The sequence below is a fragment of the Anabrus simplex genome, chromosome 2, assembly GCF_040414725.1.
Source record: "Anabrus simplex isolate iqAnaSimp1 chromosome 2, ASM4041472v1, whole genome shotgun sequence".
Taxonomy (NCBI): domain Eukaryota; kingdom Metazoa; phylum Arthropoda; class Insecta; order Orthoptera; family Tettigoniidae; genus Anabrus; species Anabrus simplex.
In genome coordinates, this window is record NC_090266.1 from 979,685,182 (window position 1) to 979,704,279 (window position 19,098).

Below are 19,098 nucleotides of genomic sequence, written 5' to 3' on the forward strand. Positions count from 1 at the left end.
ACTGTCCAGTGAACATCAACCCTTTTTGCTGAGTACTGATTCCGTGAGCTCGTTACAGTCTATCGATACATGTTTCCCGCGTCACCCTCTGGTCCAGCAGATTGAGGACCTGCTGGCAGCCAGGCTGTGTTAACACCAGATTTATGTTTCTGTGGCTGCAAAGCCACTTCGGTGTAGCAGGAAATGAGTTAGCTGATAGGCTTGCCAGAGCAGGAGTGACAGACCACCCATCCTTCAAATAAGCTGAGAACAATTAAAGGAAGAACAAAGTTCAGGGAGACTTATTCCTCGGGTGTCTCAGAGAGAAGCAGTGGAATTATGTCTTGTGATCGCCCATGTTTAGCAACACATTCCTCCTTACTGAAGGGAATGTAACAAGTATATATATTACTAATATATACTTTTCAAAGTATGTTATAGTGTTCTAAGAGTTATATTTCATGTTTTGATAGACTGGAAAATATTATACTGTAAGTTACATAAACTCATGGTGCAATATCCAGACTGAAAATAAAATGAATGGCTTCCTTCTTAACAAAACAATAAAGTCCACATGCCTTTGACAAGCGGAAAGAACAATTGGGTGGAACATTATTTGCCAGCAATGAACAAGCCACGTTTCTCTAATGTTTCCACAACCAAGAAGTGGGTTTCGATTGTCGGGGCATTGAACAGTTGATAGAACGTTCAGATGGGTATTTACTGAGGCTGGTGACTGTCAAAAGGTAGTGTGGTGCATCTTTGTCCCTTTGCATCGTACTGCATAACTCAGTAAAGGTTGACATGTGATCATGTCCTGCCATGATCACATGTAACTTATTTTGTGAAGGTGATTCGTACAGTGTCAGGATGGCCTTGGTGAGTGTCCAGGCCCACTCTCCTGATTAAATTTGGAAGCAAAATCGAGCTTATCCGGGCTGAGAAGAGATGGATGTTGAAGGACTCTGGTTGAGGAGGAGAGAATCAATCTATTTGAAATCAGCAGTGTATAAATATATGTATACTGTCCTTGCCTGTTATGTTTTTCCTTTTTATTATTCCTTCCCACACTGACCTGTTATTGCATTTTTCCTATTATGTGTTCCTTTCAGTGTTCCTAACTTCCTACAGTATGTTGTTTGAGTCATCAGTCCATACACTGGTTTGATGCAGCTCTCCATGCCTCCCTATCCTGTGCTAACCTTTTCATTTCTACGTAACTATTGCATCCTACATCTGCTCTAATCTGCTTGTCATATTCATACCTTGATCTACCCCTACCGTTCTTACCACCTACACTTCCTTCAAAAACCAACTGAACAAGTCCTGGGTGTCTTAAGATGTGTCCTATCATTCTATATCTTCTTCTCGTCAAATTTAGCCAACTTTACAAAAACAATATAAATATAAGTCACCACCTTATCAATACAAAATTTATTCACATTCAGCTAGTAAATATGGTCAAGACCGGTTTCAACCCCTAGGGGGTCATCTTCAGTTGACATGCATAAAAGATATATTTTACAAAAACATCACATATAATGATTAAAACTTAAATTAAGTCCAACTGATCATAAATGTTGGTATGTATGTCTTGGTACATTTGAGCTATTGTATGTGTCAATCCTAAGTTTCCCAGCATACAGTGTCAAGGTAAGTAGTTAACTAATATACATCATCCATGAAATTACATGCTATTTTTCATGTTATCACTATCTAATTTGGGTTGTACAATGTGGAATGAGATATACATTCATTTGTGTAAATTAATAGTAGTAAGTTCAGTAATATACATTAAAAATTGGTTCTTAAATTACATTAATTGATTATTGATCAGTCATATGAAAATATAGAATTATTGGTTTGGACACTTGTGATTAAAATATTAGTATGTAATACCTTGTTGGCATATATCTTAAATACTAAAGTATCATTTTATAAAGCCTATTATTCTTATTTTATGTTTTGGAATAGGGTTGAACTTTTAGAAAATTATTTGTTTTGTTGAGCATAGGCATTGGATAATCTTGTTAAATTGGACACATAACTAAAACAGTGGTGTATATATATACCTTGTTAAAAATACATTGCATTAACATTATTAATATGTGGTGCTATATATACATTGTTTGGGGTAAAATGGGGTTAACGAAGTTTTCACAACAGTATTTGATTAGTTATGTTGTTCCGATATGATGGGTCCATAAAAATATATAACTATATACATAATTGCGGTTAGATAGGTATTTATATAATCTGCTTGCAATTTAGGTAATATTTGGTTGTAATGTCTGGCGATATTTTTGGGCAGCTACTGTTGTTAGAGCTATTAAGAGTCTTGAATATTATTGATGGAGCATGTTCTTCTTTTCGTGTGCCGTAATATGTTGAGTTGGTGACATTATATGGACACATTATATGTGATGTTTTTGTAAAATATATCTTTTATGCATGTCAACTGAAGATGACCCCCTAGGGGTCGAAACCGGTCTTGACCATATTTACTAGCTGAATGTGCATAAATTTTGTATTGATAAGGTGGTGACTTATATTTATATTGTTTTTGTAAAGTAATATCTATCAATACGGAAATGAAACTTATAAACAACAAAATTTAGCCAAATCGATCTCCTCTCACCAATTCGATTCAGTATCTCTTCATTCGTGATTCGATCTATCCATCTCACCTTCAGCATTTTTCTGTAACACCACATTTCAAAAGCTTCTATTCTCTTTCTTTCTGAGCTAGTTATCGTCCATGTTTCACTTCCATACAATGCCACGCTCCACACGAAAGTCTTCAAAAACTTCTTTCTAATTCCGATATCAATGTTTGAAGACAGCAAATTTCTTTTCTTAAAGCTCTTCCTTGCTTGTGATATGACTTTATTTGCAATTCCTTGTTCTTTTTCATTGCTACATACATATTGCAGCAAAACTAACTTCCAATTATTAAACATAAATAGCAAAGCAACTCTAGAAGCTATTCAATTTATTTCACAGTTTAAAAGGGCCGTGTTTGCCATTTACTTTACATAATTTGCAGCTTATGTTGGTTGACTTGAGACTCAGAAATAACTCCTGCATTTGCCACCACTGTGTCTCAGGCATTGGTGGTGATGCATGTGTTGCTGTGATGGCCTTGGAATGCAGAGCATCGTGGTTTCATTTTGAGATACTTCAATAATGCCTGTTCTGTTACCACAACACAGCATTTATTTCGTGGACACTTTAGGCTAGTCTATAACTGGTATGTTCCTAAGTTGGAACTGAAAAGAAATGCTCCCACTATAAATAACTTCAGGCTGGGTCGACATGCTCAAGTTCCTGGTAGGAAAGCTGTTTTGTTACGGGTTGCCAGTTTGAGAACAACGGTTTGACTTTAAAAAGCAAGCTGCCTGGTAGGCCTTGTAGAATTTGAACGCCAGAAAACATCTGTGCAGAAGTCAGAAAAGCCGCTATGCAATCTCCTCAACGTTCAGTGTGTAGGCAAGCTGTTGTGATGGAACTATCTAATTGCACCGGAAAGAGAATTTTATACACAGAGATATGGTTCCATCCTTAGAAAGTGGTGGGTGTGCAGGAATTCGGTGGACATGATTTTGCTGTTCCAGGTAATGCCACTCTGTCAAGTGATGAACTTAGCTTTCGTCTGTTGACCTATATTAATAATTTGCAAACTATCATCCTCATGATCCATATCGATGTGATATACAGTTGAGAGAAATAAATCAGTGATTCCACCTAATCGATACTATTTATTTGCCTTTGGCAAACTAAAAACTGTAGTACATGTTCCGTCTAGTGACTTGACATCATCAGCTACGTCTTGTTTAGGTGTAATATTTACAAGAAGAAAGGACATATTCATCTTTTCCCAAGCCTAAATAGACATTTGAAAACCTTAAAAATAATTAACGTAGCTGGGTAGGAGGGAGGTAGGGGGAAACTATCGAATTACAGTAGAAGTCCGCTATAACCAGTACGTCATATAACGAGAACCCCGTTATAATGACAGTCTTTGTCTGTCCCTTCAAAATTCCTATATTAAACTGTGTATTATGCTTTGGTTACAGTGAGTGCCCTATCGCTGACGCATTCGTTATTACAAGCACTTATGCGTACACTTTTTTTTTCCATTGCAGACATTTATGCACCCGGAGATTATATTGTGTTCGATTGATCACCTTTGGTATTGTTTCCTCACTATGTCCACTAGCGAGCTCTCTTGTCGACGTTCTAAGGCAATGTCTGAGTCGATTAGTAATACCCGTCGACTGGTGTTCCGTAAAGAAAAAGGGAAATGAAAGAGAAATTGTTTTCGTAATAAATGCATAAAAAAACGTGTCCGACTGCAGTTAACTCTTAAAAATAAAAGCTGATGTAAACTTTAGCTTAATTTTAATGTTAAATACTGCAATTAAGTGAGAATGGGATACACCTCAAGATATGGCAGAGTGCATCATTGATTTCAGAGGTAAATTTTATATTTCTTCACGTCTGGTAAAATTTTGGAAAGACTATTACCATGTAAATTCACAGCGAGAAGGTTATAATTTCTCTACTGATGCTTGCAAGATGATGTTCTGAATAAGAAAACTGAAAATTATGCCACAAAATGCAATCAAATCATCTTCGGTACGGTAACGTTTTCTCGCTATGTGCACTCGCGAACTCTCTCGTCTACATTCAAAGCCGTTTCAGAGTTGTTTAGTAATACCCGTCAACTACTGTTCCGTAAAGACAATTAGAAATGAAAGAAGAGAGCAATGTTTTCGTAAATGTCGTCTATAGCAGTTGTTAACTCGTTAGAAATAAAGGCTAAGTGATTGCGTAATTTGAATTTTCTACTCTAAAATTAAGTAAGAATTCAATACACCTCAAGAAAAGTCAGAGTGAATCAAGAATCTTTATTTGCCAATGACCATATACAATGAAAAAGGCTTCGTCAACTGATAATAATTTAGTACTTAATATTACTAAGGCTAAATGAACATACACATTAAAACTTAATACTAACATTATGCATTTCTAAGAATTCAGAGGTATTATAAAATGGATTTTCTATTAACCAATCATACATTTTTCTTTTAAAATTACTTAAAGGAGTGGACCGTGCAGAATGTGGTAATTTATTAAATCTCAAACAATTGATTTTATGTGAGTGAGCAGTTTTTGACAGCCTGTGAATTGGGATGTCAATGTCTGCTTTGCTCCAAGTATCATGAAGGTGAATGTTTTCCCGAGTGCTGAATTCATTTGTTTCTTTTAACAAATGTCAAAGACATATAAATATACAAATTTATAATTGTCAGTATTTTAAGCCTAATGAAGAGAGGTCGACAATCGTCAATTGCACCAGCCCTACACATTGTTCGGACAATCCTTTTCTGTATTAGAAGAATATTATATACATAAGAACAACGCCCCCATAATAACAGTCCATAAGTAATGTGTGACTGGAAGAGACCAAAATATGCCATCCTGCTTACTAAATCCCTCAATTTCCATATCAAATACGTCACTCATGATATTGTTTTACAAACATGATCAATGTGTGTTTCCCAGATCAATTTGGCATCAATATGAAAACCAAGAAGTTTGACTGACTGACTGACTTTCAATACCTTTGGATAATCCTAGTGTGAGAAATTGAGTTTTATCCTGATTGCACAACAGCCTATTGGATGAATACCAATGCAATGCAGTTGCAAGAGCTTCCTGTGACATCTGATGCAATCATGAGATGCTCTGGTGTTTTGTAATTAATGTTGTATTGTTAATGACATTTTGCGGTAAATCATTGACTGCCAGAATGAATAAAAATGGACCGAGGACAGAGCCCTGTGGCACACCAGTTGTAGCTTTCTTCAAAGTGGAATACCTTTTTAATTGAGACAAACTGATATCTGTTATTTAAGTATGACTTACTTATATTCAGTGAGGGATACTCGACACCATACATCTCAAGATTTGCAAGTAAAATTTCATGATTAATGCAGTCAAAAGCTTTACTTAGATCACACAACACCAAGGAGATCGCCTGCTTGTTTTCAAAAGCTGTTTATATCTGATTAACAATTTCAAGAAGAGCAGTAGTAATATATTTACCTTGTCGAACCCCAAACTAACAGTCGGATAGGAGATTGTAAGTTTTAAAATAGTTGCCAAGTTGATTGTACAAATTATAAATTATTGGAACAATTGAGACTGCATGGTAGTTCTGAAGAAATTCTTTGTCCCCACTTTTAAATAATGGAATAACTTTAGAAATTTTAAGTAGATCAGGAAAAACTCCAAACTCTGAACACTTGTTAAAAATAAAAGCTAGAGGTTCAGAAATCAAATGTATTATTCTTTTGATGATGTAATTAGATAACCATTAACAATCCCTACTCTTAGAGTTTGATAATTTTAAGCTAACTTTAATTACTTCATCAGATATGATTTCAACCCAATGGAAAGTGTTTCGGCAGGGTGTTGATTGTGAAGAAAGTCACTTGCAGCTGTATCTGTTGCCTTAATTTGATCTCCGATTTCTTTTACAGAGTTTAAGAAATAATTATTCACTTCTTCCAGATCGAGAAATGTGTCATGTTCGAGTAGGGATGTTTTCTTGTGCTGTAACATCCCATGCCGCCTTGCATTTGTTGGGTGTTTTCTCAATATATTTTTCACAAGCTAAATTTTTGGCATGGATAAGTTTTCGTTTATATAACTTTTTACAATTAATATAAGCTTTATACATTCCATTCTGCTCGGTTCCTCCTTGACGAGAGTTTTTATAAATTCTCTACAGCAAAAGCGTTCGTTCCATATACTGAGTCAATTCAGTTCAACTTCTTGCTTTTAAGTTTACCATTATGACTAATTTTTACCAGTGGTGAACATAAATGCCACAATTCAACCAATTTATCTGAAAAGTTTCCAAATACAGTTTCAATATCATTTTCTCCCATTTGAAATTCAAATACAAAGCCCCAGTTAATTTGTTTCAGATTTTCAATAAATATGTTAATATATAATAATCATCCTGACTTCTTACCCACATCAGTACAGGTTCATCATTGTAAATTATGTCATGCTGGTTAAGATATAATGATATAAGCAAGGGGTCATGATCTGCAAAACCCCCACCAACAAGTCTAAGTTTATACAAATCTCTCTAAAAATTTACAATAATATTATCTATGCATGCATTATTACGTGAAGGTAGCTTGTTTGTGCAAGTTAAATTTACACTTCTTAGTAAATTCAGAAAATTTCTAGAAATCTGCCCATCTGAATATGCCATCTCCATGTTAATATCCCCACAAACATTAACTTTGGTCTTAAAATTCAAATTTTTTAATTACTAATTCAAAATTCATAAGAAATACATAAGCATCAGCATTTGGAGATCTATACAAACTAACAATTATATTTTGATCAGCCAGCTTCACACAACTAAACTCTCCCTCTATTTCCACACAATATTAACTTAAATCAATCTTTACAAATCTAAAACACTCTCTAACTAAAATCCCAGCTCCCATCACTGATTTCAGAGGTTAGTTTATATTTTCTCGGGTCTGGTTAAATTTTGGAGGGGCTATTCCCATGTACATTTATAGAGAGAAGGTTATCATTTCTCTACTGGCGCTTGGAGTATGTTTTCATGGTACATATAGTATGGTTAAGTTAGGTTAGGTGACGCTGCTTGAATAAGAAAACAGAAGCATTTGCCACAAGATGCCACCTTCAGTATAGTTTTCTTGCTATGTACACTTACGAGCTCCTTCATCGACATTTGAAGGCGAATAATACCAATACAAATGGTCCGTTATTGGACATTATAAATTTTCCAGCTAACTCATTCCTGGTTGACAGCGTTTCGCCCTCGTGTGCTAGGCTGGGCTCATCCTACCAAGACGCTGGCTAGTGCACACTGTGGAGGCCACTGCATAGGCTAATTGTAGCCACCGGCAGTGCCAATGCACTATGAGAGACTTTGTCTCGTTATCAAAAATTGATGCCTGCTTGGCCATCAGATGATATAGATGTTGATTCCCGTAGGGAATCTGAAATATATGTTCGGAATGAGTAAATTTATAATACCAATACAAATGGTCCGTTATTGGACATTATAAATTTTCCAGCGAAATCATTCGTGGTTGACAGCGTTTCACCCTCGTGTGCTAGGCTGGGCTCATCAGTTGGTACCTAGAACACCTACCAAGATGCTGGCTAGTGCATACCGTGGAGGCCACTGCGTAGGCTACAATATTTGCAACATTTTTGTAATGCTACTCTTTTGTCAGAAATCACCCAGAACAAATCGAGCTGCTTTCTTTTGATTTTTTTCCAGTTCTTGAATCAAGTAATCCTGGTGAGGCTCCCATACACTGGAACCATACTCTAGTTGGGGTCTTACTAGAGACTTATATGCCCTCTCCTTTACATCCTTACTACAACCCCTAAACACCCTCAAAACCATGTGCAGAGATCTGTACCCGTTATTTACAATCCCATTTATGTGATTACCCCAATGAAGATCTTTCCTTATATTAACACCTAAGTACTTACAATGATCCCCAAAAGGAACTTTACCCCATCAATGCAGTAATTAAAACTAAGAGGTCTTTTCCTATTTGTGAAACTCTCAACCTGACTTTTAACCCTGTTTATCAACATACCCTTGCCTGCTGTTCATCTCACAACATTATCCAAATCACATTGCAGTTGCTCACAATCTTGTAACTTATTTCTTACTCTATACAGAATAACATCATCCGCATAAAACCTTACCTCTGATTCCACTTGTTTACTCATAAAACCAAACCAAACCCCATCGCACTACAGCCCTTGAAGGGCCTTGGCCTACCAAGCGACCGCTGCTCAGCCCGAATGCCTGCAGATTACGAGGTGTCGTATGGTCAGCACGACGAATCCTCTCGGCCGTTATTCTTGGCTTTCTAGACCGTTGTTTACTCATATCATTTATATATATAAGAAAACATAAAGGTCCAATAATACTGCCTTGAGGAATTCCCTTCTTAATTATTACAGGGTCAGCCCTGAAGATGGTTTTCCGTGGTTTCCCATTTTCACACCAGGCAAATGCTGGGGCTGTACCTTAATTAAGGCCACGGCCGATTCCTTCCAACTCCTCGGCCTTTCCTATCCCATCGTCGCCATAAGACCTATCTGTGTCGGTGCGACGTAAAGCCCCTAGCAAAAAAAAAAAATATTACAGGGTCAGATAAAGCTTCGCCTACTGTAATTCTCTGAGATCTATTTTGTAGAAATATAGCAATCCATTTGGTCACTCTTTTGTATAGTCCCATTGCACTCATTTTTGCCAGCAGTCTCCCATGATCCATCCAAGGAGCAGTAAAGCTAATGCAGTGAGTTTGCAGTTGTGATCAACTGTATTTTGTAATAAGAAAGTCAGCTCCCAGACAAAACTAACTTTACATCACTTTGTTTTCAGTCCAGCTTTGCTTTACGGGAGTGAAAGATGGGTGAAATCAGGATATCTTATTCTTAAGTTAGATTTAACAGACATGAAAGTAGTTAGAATGATTGCTGGTACAAATGGGTGGGAACAGTGGCAGGAGGGTACTCTGAATGAGGAGAGAAAGAATAAATGATGAATGAAATCGGCTGATGAAGCTGTGTGCATAAACCGGCTTTGTTGGTGTGGTTATGTGAGATGAATGGAGGAGGATAGGTTACCTAGGTGTATAACGGACTCTGTTGTGGACGGTAAGAGAAGTAGAGGTTGACCAATACAACAGTGGTTAGACTCAGTTTCTAACGATTTAAAGATGTATGGAACTAAGTGGTCACATAACCATCTACAAATAGGGGATTGTGCTGGCGGTTAGTGATTTCACAGATTCTTTTAGAGTGAATGCTAAAAGGCATAACAGTCTATAATGAAGATGTATGTATGATAGTCTTATTCAAGTGTTCAAGCCATGTTACCATCGTGGCCAGGGTCGTCCAACATCTTCCACATCCTGTTCTGTCTGTTCATATTAACTGTAGTTGTCCTATCATTAGTGTATTTTGTTTATCTTTGCTTGTTTATTATTTTATTGTTTTTTAGTATGTATAATGTTACCATGCGGTACACCTTCCATGTTCGTAACTTGCTATATATGACTTGGTGTACACATCTTTGTTCCGTTCCATTACTTGTATTTACCCATTTGGTTTCTTTCCTCCATTTGTGTTTGTGTTGAGTTCCTAGTCTTTTGCCACCAGGGGCCGATGACCTAGATATCAGGCCCCTTTAAACAACAATCATCTTCTTCTTTTACCACTTATATGCATTTAAATTTTTTTTCTGTCTCTTTCCTTTTCCTGGGCTTATCCGGTTTTCTTTGTATCATACACCTTTCACATCAAGTTCAAATATATGTTTCAATGAGTGTTGGCACCCACCCTCCCAGTGAAGCTGAGAACCAGAAAAAAGCCCATTGGGAACTGAGGAAAGATGGATGTAGAACTTCTATTGATGGGGACAGCCAATCTATTTGAAGATGTGTAGTCTACCCTCGTCCTTTTGTGTTTTCTTTCTGGCAGAGACTAAATGGAGGAAGGAAGGTAAGAGAGAGCTGCGAAAAGTTTTTGGTTGTACTGGAAGGGAAATGAAGGAAAAGCAAGTGGAGTAGGAATGGTGGTGAGAAATGATTTATTGAGGAAGTAGTGGGGATAAGTCACAGGTTGATGAAAGTCAAAATAACAGTTCAAGGAAAAAGCTGGGGTATAGTTCTGATATATGCTCCACAAGTAGGCTGTGCACTACAGGATGAAGATAACTTTGAGGAAGAATTGGGGAGACGTTTGAATGGCCAAACTATGTAGTAATTGGAGACTTGAATGCTCATATAGGCATGGAAAAGAAGGGATGTAGTTGAGAACATACTTGGAGCTGAAGCATGGGGAAATGAAAATAAAGAGGGGGTACAAGCTATTGGATTTGTGCAAAAGAAATTAGATGATGGTTAGGAACTTACAGTTCAAGAAGAGGGAAAACTCTAAAATAACATGGTACGTTCAAGAAGAGAGAAAACTCTAAAATAACATGGTACTGCAGTGACTGGTCGAGAAAATCCATTGTGAACTACATATTCTACAACTGCAAAATGAAAAGAGTGTTACCGATATAAGGGTAATACCATCAGAGGCCGTAGATAATGACTACAGACTACTGGTAATGAAACTGAGGATAAGGAAGGACAAAGAGGACTGAGAATCAAGAAAGACAGATCAAAATATGGGAACTGAAGGACAAGAAAACCAAGGAAGAATATCACGTCCACGAACCTACTACACTGGCGTAGCGGGGGGAGAGTTGATACTCCCAGGTGGCGGATAGGGGGTCCTAACCGGCTTGCCGGCGGACTTGAGGAAAATAAAATACCTCTCGCGGACCAAACACACTATCTCCTGTGGGTGGGGGGCGCAGACAAATAATACACCTACGGTATCCCCTGCCTGTCGTGAGAGGCGACTAAAATGGGCCACCAAGGGATGATCAAATTAGAACTATGAAACTACTTGTGATTAGTACCACCACGTGGAGAACACCAAGGGTCGCTTGTACTTGCGCGTAGTACCACTATATTAGGTTACAAATAGGTTTGTTATTAGTAGCACACAGGAGCACCGTGCAGTCGGTTTTTGCAGTACCTGTGATTAGTACCACCATACAAGCAGGACCATGGGATGATAGCTACCATGCTTCTGCCTTGCCTATGATTAGTACCCACTATATGAGGAACACCACGGGATAGGGGAAGGTCCCTGTGGTTAGTACTCTTATGTGATGAACACCATAGGGTTGCATTGCCTGTAAATGGTGCCGCAATGTGAGAAAAACATAGGTCTGTAGTATATGTCGAATTTCATAACCTGTGAGTAGTACCATAATGTGTGGAATACCGCGAGTCTCTGCTACTCTTGATTAGTACTGCAACATGACAAATACCATGGTTCTACTTTCCTAGCGATAAGAACCGTTATGAGGGGCCAATAACTTGGATTTTGGACCCCCTTTAGACTGCAAGCATCCTCGATTTAGTATTATGCTCTAGCAGCAGTCCCTTGGTCAGTAATCCTATTGTTCTTCCGTCAGTTTCTATGAATGTAAGGTATTGCTGCTGGCATCCCCTGATTATTTTAAATTCATATCCATCCATTCATTCTTTGTCCTCATCTTTTGAATGCTGGTCAGTGGAGAATTTTGGGCTTTTAATTTGTCATTCCATTTCGTCTCATTTTGTACTATTAGGGGTCGATGACCTCGATGTTAGGCCCCTTTAAACAACAAGCATCATCATCAGAATATCAGGAAAAAATAAGGTTGAACTTAACAACATGTGATACAAAAGCAGAAGAGGAGGAATGGAAAAGGTTCAATGGGACATTAGTTACAGCTGCAGAGGAAGTTTTTGGGAGATCTAGTACCAGGGAAAGATGCAAGGAGACCCCAGGGTAGATTGACAGTCAAAAGTGGCAGTTGAGAAAAAAAATAAAGCTTGGTGGTTTTAGCAGAGGACAACAGAGACAAGACCGAAAAGGAGGTAGCTAAAAAGGTTGTGGCAGAGTAAAAGAAAAAAAAAATGGATGGAAAAGTGGATACATGTGATGGAAGAAGATAGCAAAGAAATTCAGGGAAACAAGAAACTCAAAGGAAATGTAACAAAAACTTTTCAGTCTGTCAAACACACTGCAGTTACAATATAAATTATAACACTATAAAATACCTGTAAAAATACACACTATTACAGAAAGAATGATATATTTCGTTTTACAAGAACATCCTCAGATTCTTTCAAATCACTTTAAACATGCTCATATATGTACAGTATTGTTTACGTTGCGTAAACTTGTCAATGATAGAATGTTTAGTGATAATATGAACCGGTAATGACAAAGAGTAAGTTTACAAGTATTAATATAATGAAAAATGTACGTACTTATCTAGGCTGCCGATGTTAAGTCCGTTGTCATCAAACACTATTTCAGGACTGTGGTCATGGAGAAAGTTTTGGGTGTAGCACACTGCTCACAGAGAGATGAAGGGAAGCATGGGAGGGGCCGTGTGGAGTGTTGTGGATCTCTCCTATTGCATGTTAAAATTGAGTATACTGTACCGTGGAGAAGGGAGGGGGGAAAGGAGGTCAGAGCGAGTGGAGCACTGTGGAACCTTCTCTCAACAGTGGAGAGGGTAGATAACCTACTTCATGTTAAAATTTACTTTTATGTAATATGGATGAATGCAAATTAATGATTTTAGGTGAATAAAGTAAGGAATTGAAATAGAGACTAGCTGTTAAATTATTATTATTATTATTATTATTATTATTATTATTATTATTATAAAAGCTAATTTAATGAGTAAATGTAGTCCAGAGGTTATGTGAGTAGAGCGAAGAGGGGTGAATTTTTTAAGTGTGTATTGTCATTTAGGTTAGTTACATTAGCATTTCTTGCGATGTAAACTTCATTTGCTTCCTTTATATTCAAAGATTTTCTATGTCTGAACCTGTTCACACTATTTCACAGACATCAACACAGATCTAAAAATTTTACACCTCGAAAATAAAAGTAAATCCTTGATTATCGGGCGGTCTGTTAGGAAGGACTAACCTACCTGAGGACATCTTTGTGCAACTCATCACACCACGATTGAAGGGGCAAGCCGCTACCTGGTGGAATAACTTGAGGGGTTAAATTTTAAACTGGACGGACTTCAAGAGGGAATTCCTTGCTAGGTTTAATTCCGAAGGGGTGAAGAGGAAACTATTGATTGAGGCACAACCCACTGGCATGAGAGCTAGCGCCTTCATCCTACAGAAGTACCAACTCTTCAAGCGTCGGTACCCGGAAGGAAGCGAAAACGAGATCGTACTAGACATTACAGAGCTATTCCATGATAAGTTTCGACCCCTAGTGAAAATATCACAGAATCATCGTCCATCTGGAGGAGGAACACAAGAGCAATGCTACAGACCAAACCAGCACAGTTAGAAAGTGCTACCAGTGTGGAAGAGCACTGATGGATAAGGTATTATCAGGATATGTTAGAGAGTTTTGCCAAGTGTTTCTCAACGACATTTTAATTCACAGCAAGAATTTTCAAGAACGTCTTGTGCATCTGAGGAAAGTACTGGAATGACTGAGAATTCATGGACTGACTTTCCAACTGGAGAAGTGCCAATTCGCCCAGTCCCGCGTAGAATATCTTGGGCATATCCTAACATCAGAAGGCTTAGAAAGGCAACCGGAGAAGAATCGAGCTATCGAAGAAGCTGAACGCCCACGGACCAAGCGACAGGTTCATCAGTTCCTTGGCTTGTGTGGATGGTACAGCAGCTTCGTACCACACTTTGAAGAGAAGGCAATACCACTCATCGATCTACTCCATAACAACCACCCGTTCCGATGGACCTGCAAGGAAGAGGCAGTATTCCAAGGCATTAAGGTTGCAATATGCAATGCTCCCAGTCTAGTCCATCCTGACCCTCAACGGAAGATGTGCCTGCAGACGGATGCCAGCGACTCCGGCTTAATAGCAGTGTTATTCCAGGAGAGGAGTGACGGCGGAAGGGACATCGAGTATGCCATCAGAAAGCTATCTCCCACTGAACAACGCTACTGCACCGCCGAGAAGGAAGCCTTAGCTGTGGTGTGGGCCATGAGCAAATTCAGAGTCTACTTGTAGGGAAGAAAGTTTCAGCTCTACACCATTAACGCCGCTCTCAAATGTTTCAACTCGGTCTCTGGCTCAAAATGTTACTTGTTGCGATGGGCTCTGTTAGTCGCAGAGTTTGATTTCGATGTGGGTCACATCCCAGGACCGACGAACATAGGAACAGACAGCTTATCTAGGCATCTGGCAATGGAACCTGAAGCTAGGAGCACCATTGTCTAGAGGGAGTTCCCACGAAAACACCAGAGTGAGCCTAAGGAAACTGTCTTTATGACCATCAAGAAGGAACTTGATCTGGGAGTGATCAAACAGTGGCAGGAACATGACAAGCCCTGTAGGACCATGACGCAGTGGATTAGGAGACAGAACACCGATAGTCGACTCTTCCTGAGGGAATTCAAGATGTGCTACAAGAACTTCTGGGTTGACGGAGGACTCTTGATGTACAGGGTGCACCTCTCGGACACGCCTGCAATATTGGTGATCCCCAGACAGCACACGACGGACATCCTCGAAGTTCCACGACAACACTGAAGCCGGACATCCAGGAGGCAAAAAGACGTATCAGTCTATCCGAGGAAGATTCTTCTGGGTCAACATGCAGAAAAACATCCTGGACTACTTGAAGGGGTGCTACAACTGTGCCTGCACCAAGGCTTGCAACAGGAAGGCAGATTCCAGCCAACGAGGAAGAAGGTCTCAACGCCCGTGGGAGATAATAGCCCTGGACGTAATGGGTCCATACCCTAGAACACCATGGGGTAAAACGGGATTCCTAGTAATCACCGACCTCTTCACAAGATGGATTGAAGCCTTTCCGATACCTGAAGCCATGCCGGGACGCATCACCAGCCTGCTACAAGACGAGGTATTCAGCCGCTATGATTATCCACGGTGCATTCTGTCAGACAACGGGAGTCTGTTCTCGCGAGGAAGTGGCAGCAAATGATGACAGAATGGGGTGTGGAGCACTGGACCACCCCTATCTACAACCCATGGGCCAATCCAACAGAACGTCATTACCAGGAGCTGAAAAGGATGCTACAGCTTCACCTGATAGACAAAGAACATCGACTGTGGGACCGTCTGATACCGCAGTCACTCTTTACCCTGCAACAACGCATCACCGTGTCAACGGCTATGATCCTTGGTCGACAGCTATACAGCACCGGGAATTCCTAGATTCGTCCAGCAGCAGCAGCAGAACATCAAGGAGAAGCTAGCTTTGGCTGAGAAGAGATCCCTTACCCAGGCCAAAGCTCTGATGTCAAAGGGAGCCAGATCTTCCTACCAGGCCAACAAGTACTGCGATGTAACCACCCAGTCAGTAATAAGATTGGAGGGTTTCATGCAGGTTTCGCACCTAAGTAGATTGGTCCCATCGAGGTGGATAAACAGCTGGGCCATGGGGTCTACTTACTAAAGACCAACCCTCCTCTCAAGGTCCACGCATCGGAGTTGCGGCGAGTCACCCAAATGCTGCGCATACAGAGTAAGCCTGGAGGAGAGTCTGCTAATGACACAGCACAGGCTGGTCATAAGGAGAATGCATCGACTATCGTCGGGGAAGAGGCTGGCGGCGAGGCAACCCTGACCCCTGACACGGCAGAAGCTGGTCAAGAGGAGGAGAGAACATCTAGCGACATTGAGGAAGAAAGAAGATTCAGTCTACGTTGAAGGCAAAGTCAACGAGTGTGATAGACTGAAGAAATTGTTTCAAGTTGCGGGGGATATTGATGCAAGTGTGATAAACTGATATAACTTGAAAACAGTATTCTCTCACCCATAGCTAAATAATGTGATTATCAAGCTCAAAGTATTATTATTATTATTATTATTATTATTATTATTATTATTATTATTATTATTATTATTATTATTTCTTGCGATGTATATCCACTTAATAGTGTCATTAATAGTTTAGGTTCACATTATTTGCGAGGTTATGACATGAAACATTTGTTGTATATAGATATTTATATGAGTTTAGTTAATGTAAGAACCTATATATAATTTATTATTACCTGTATTAATAATTTGTAATTCACTACAGAATTGTGAAACATACTGTAACATCCAGAATGGTACAGGGTAGACGCTAACTCGTTAGAATATTCTATACATTATATCTGGGCTTTAAACACTCTAGAGTTTGAGAAAATGTATCTTTCTAGAAGTCTGGCCCGGCACATGTATAAAGATGTGGTCGTGGTGGTAGAGACGAGTTATTGTTTAACAGGAGTTGTTTTGATGAGAAGTGTATAGAAGTTATGTTTGAAGTATGAGAATTGGTTTTGTAGAGTTGGTAGTTGACATGCAGTGGTTGCAGTATCCTTGTGCGTCGTGATAGGCAGTTATTAAAAATGGTGGTTTGTTGATGTGTGCGTTTAATGTGAAGTTAGGTTTTAAATAAATTAATGCACGCAGCTGACAACATTTTGTGTGCGTCCTCTGTGAATCCATGAATGTTAACATAGGGATTTTACAAGACAAGCACTGCTTTTCTTTTATGAGCTGACTTTTTTCTCCCGACTTCATCCTTGCCAACAGGCTAAGTCATGTTTGGATTACATAACTACCTTCCCTCACCAACCTTGCCTCGCCCCATCCCTTTCTAACTACAGCAGACTTAGTTTGCCACTGCTGGGTGAAGGGTAATGTTTAAGTTTAAAGGTAGCTGACAATTTCTTTTCATAGATTGCTTAGAATGGTCTCTTCTATCCCCTTTTAGATGGATACACCTTATTTCATTGAGATCCTGTATATAGTGAACATTCTGGTGTATGTTATCTGCCCACAGACACATTCTAATGGTGTGCAAGACTTGGTGACATTGAAGCCAGACCGTTTAAAAAGAAGTAACCGAGCGTGTTGGCCGTGCGGTTAGGTTTCGTGCAGCTGTGAGCTTGTATTCAGGAGTTAGTGGGATTGAATCTCACTTTTGGCAGACCTGAAGATGGTTTCCCATGGTTTCCTGTTTTCACACCAGGCAAATGTTGGGACTGTACCCTTAATTAAGGCCACGGTAGCTTCCTTCCCACTCCTGGCCCTTTCCTATCCCATTGTTGCCATAAGACCTATCTGTTTCAATGCAACATAAAAGAAGTTGAAAAAAATTTGGCAAGGCTACTTAATTCCCAAGCTTGGCTTGGCATTCATTAAGTTGAAATTATTGAAGAAGATACACCACATTGAGACAGTTGGGTGTATTTTAAATTGAGTGCATAAATTTGGCAATGCGCTGTATTTCTAGATCTGTACTACCATGCCATGATATGAGAAGCCGCATAAATTTGGCAGTGGGCTGTATTTCTAGATCTGTACTACCATGCCATGATATGAGAAGCCTGGTTTAATCAGCTGAGTATGTGCATATGGGTGTGAGTGAATGACAGAGAGACTTTTTAAGTCATGCCGTCTTTCTGCTTACATTTTCTTGCTCTATGGCTAAATGGTTAGCATGCTGGCCTTTTGTCACAGGGGTCCCAGGTTCGATTCCCGGCTGGGTCAGGAATTTTAACCATAATTGGTTAATTTCGCTGGCACAGGGACTGGTTGTATGTGTCGTCTTCATCATCATTTCATCCACATCATGACATGTAGGTCGCCTACGGGCGTCAAATCGAAAGACCTGCATTTGGTGAGCCGAACTTGTTCTCGGATGCTCCCGCACTAAAAGCCATACACCATTTCATTTCATTTCTGCTTACATTAGTGTTCGACATTATGTATTTAAAACTTATTCTTGCTTTTCTTCTGTTTCAGGATACTCCTCATAATGTGTATCTTGTTATGGAGGTAAGCATAATTTTTTTGCTATTATCGGTTTTCCCTTTGTATCTTTTGTGATTTTGTGATGATCTATTATACTTTTTGAATTTTTATGGTATTAATGGTCCTCCTATTTCCTCTTTTTGCTTTTTATCTTCGGTGGTATATGATGATATGATTCCTGTTTGAAGGAAGTAATTCTACAATCTTATCCTGTAATTTTGTTTCAGTACTGTAATGGCGGAGATTTGGCAGATTACTTAGGAGGTAAGTGATATGCATTTTTCATTTGGGACTATTGTCTTATTGTCTTGTTTGTAAAATACAATTTGTTTGCATGTTTTTTGCACTTTATTCCGTTCTGGAGCATAGTCACTTTTCCATGTTAATCAGCTACTCATGGTTTGTCTGCCCGTTTTTCTGATAATGTTTTGCTCTTGTATATTTCGATTAATTCTTTCATTTATTCACTAATTTATTATCAATCAACACTGATGGTGATAAGTTGAATGAACTCATAGGACCATGAAGAGCCTACAATAGGAACATTTCATGTGTAATTTAATGCGGGATAAAGATAAATATAATTTGCTGTACGTCGCACCAACGCACACAGGTCTTATGGCGACGATGGTATAGGA

General features: G+C 39.1%; 1 protein-coding gene across 2 annotated transcripts in view; it reads left to right on the top strand.

Moving 5' to 3' along the window:
* Positions 1 to 19,098, top strand: part of Atg1 (serine/threonine-protein kinase unc-51-like protein Atg1) — a 431,394-nt gene that overhangs the window by 41,633 nt on the left and 370,663 nt on the right. For both annotated transcript variants that reach the window (XM_067141810.2, XM_067141811.2), the window contains exons 4-5: positions 18,452 to 18,484; positions 18,688 to 18,724. In XM_067141810.2, coding sequence (XP_066997911.1) covers positions 18,452 to 18,484; positions 18,688 to 18,724 — 70 coding nt within the window. The remainder of the gene's footprint in view (positions 1 to 18,451; positions 18,485 to 18,687; positions 18,725 to 19,098) is intronic.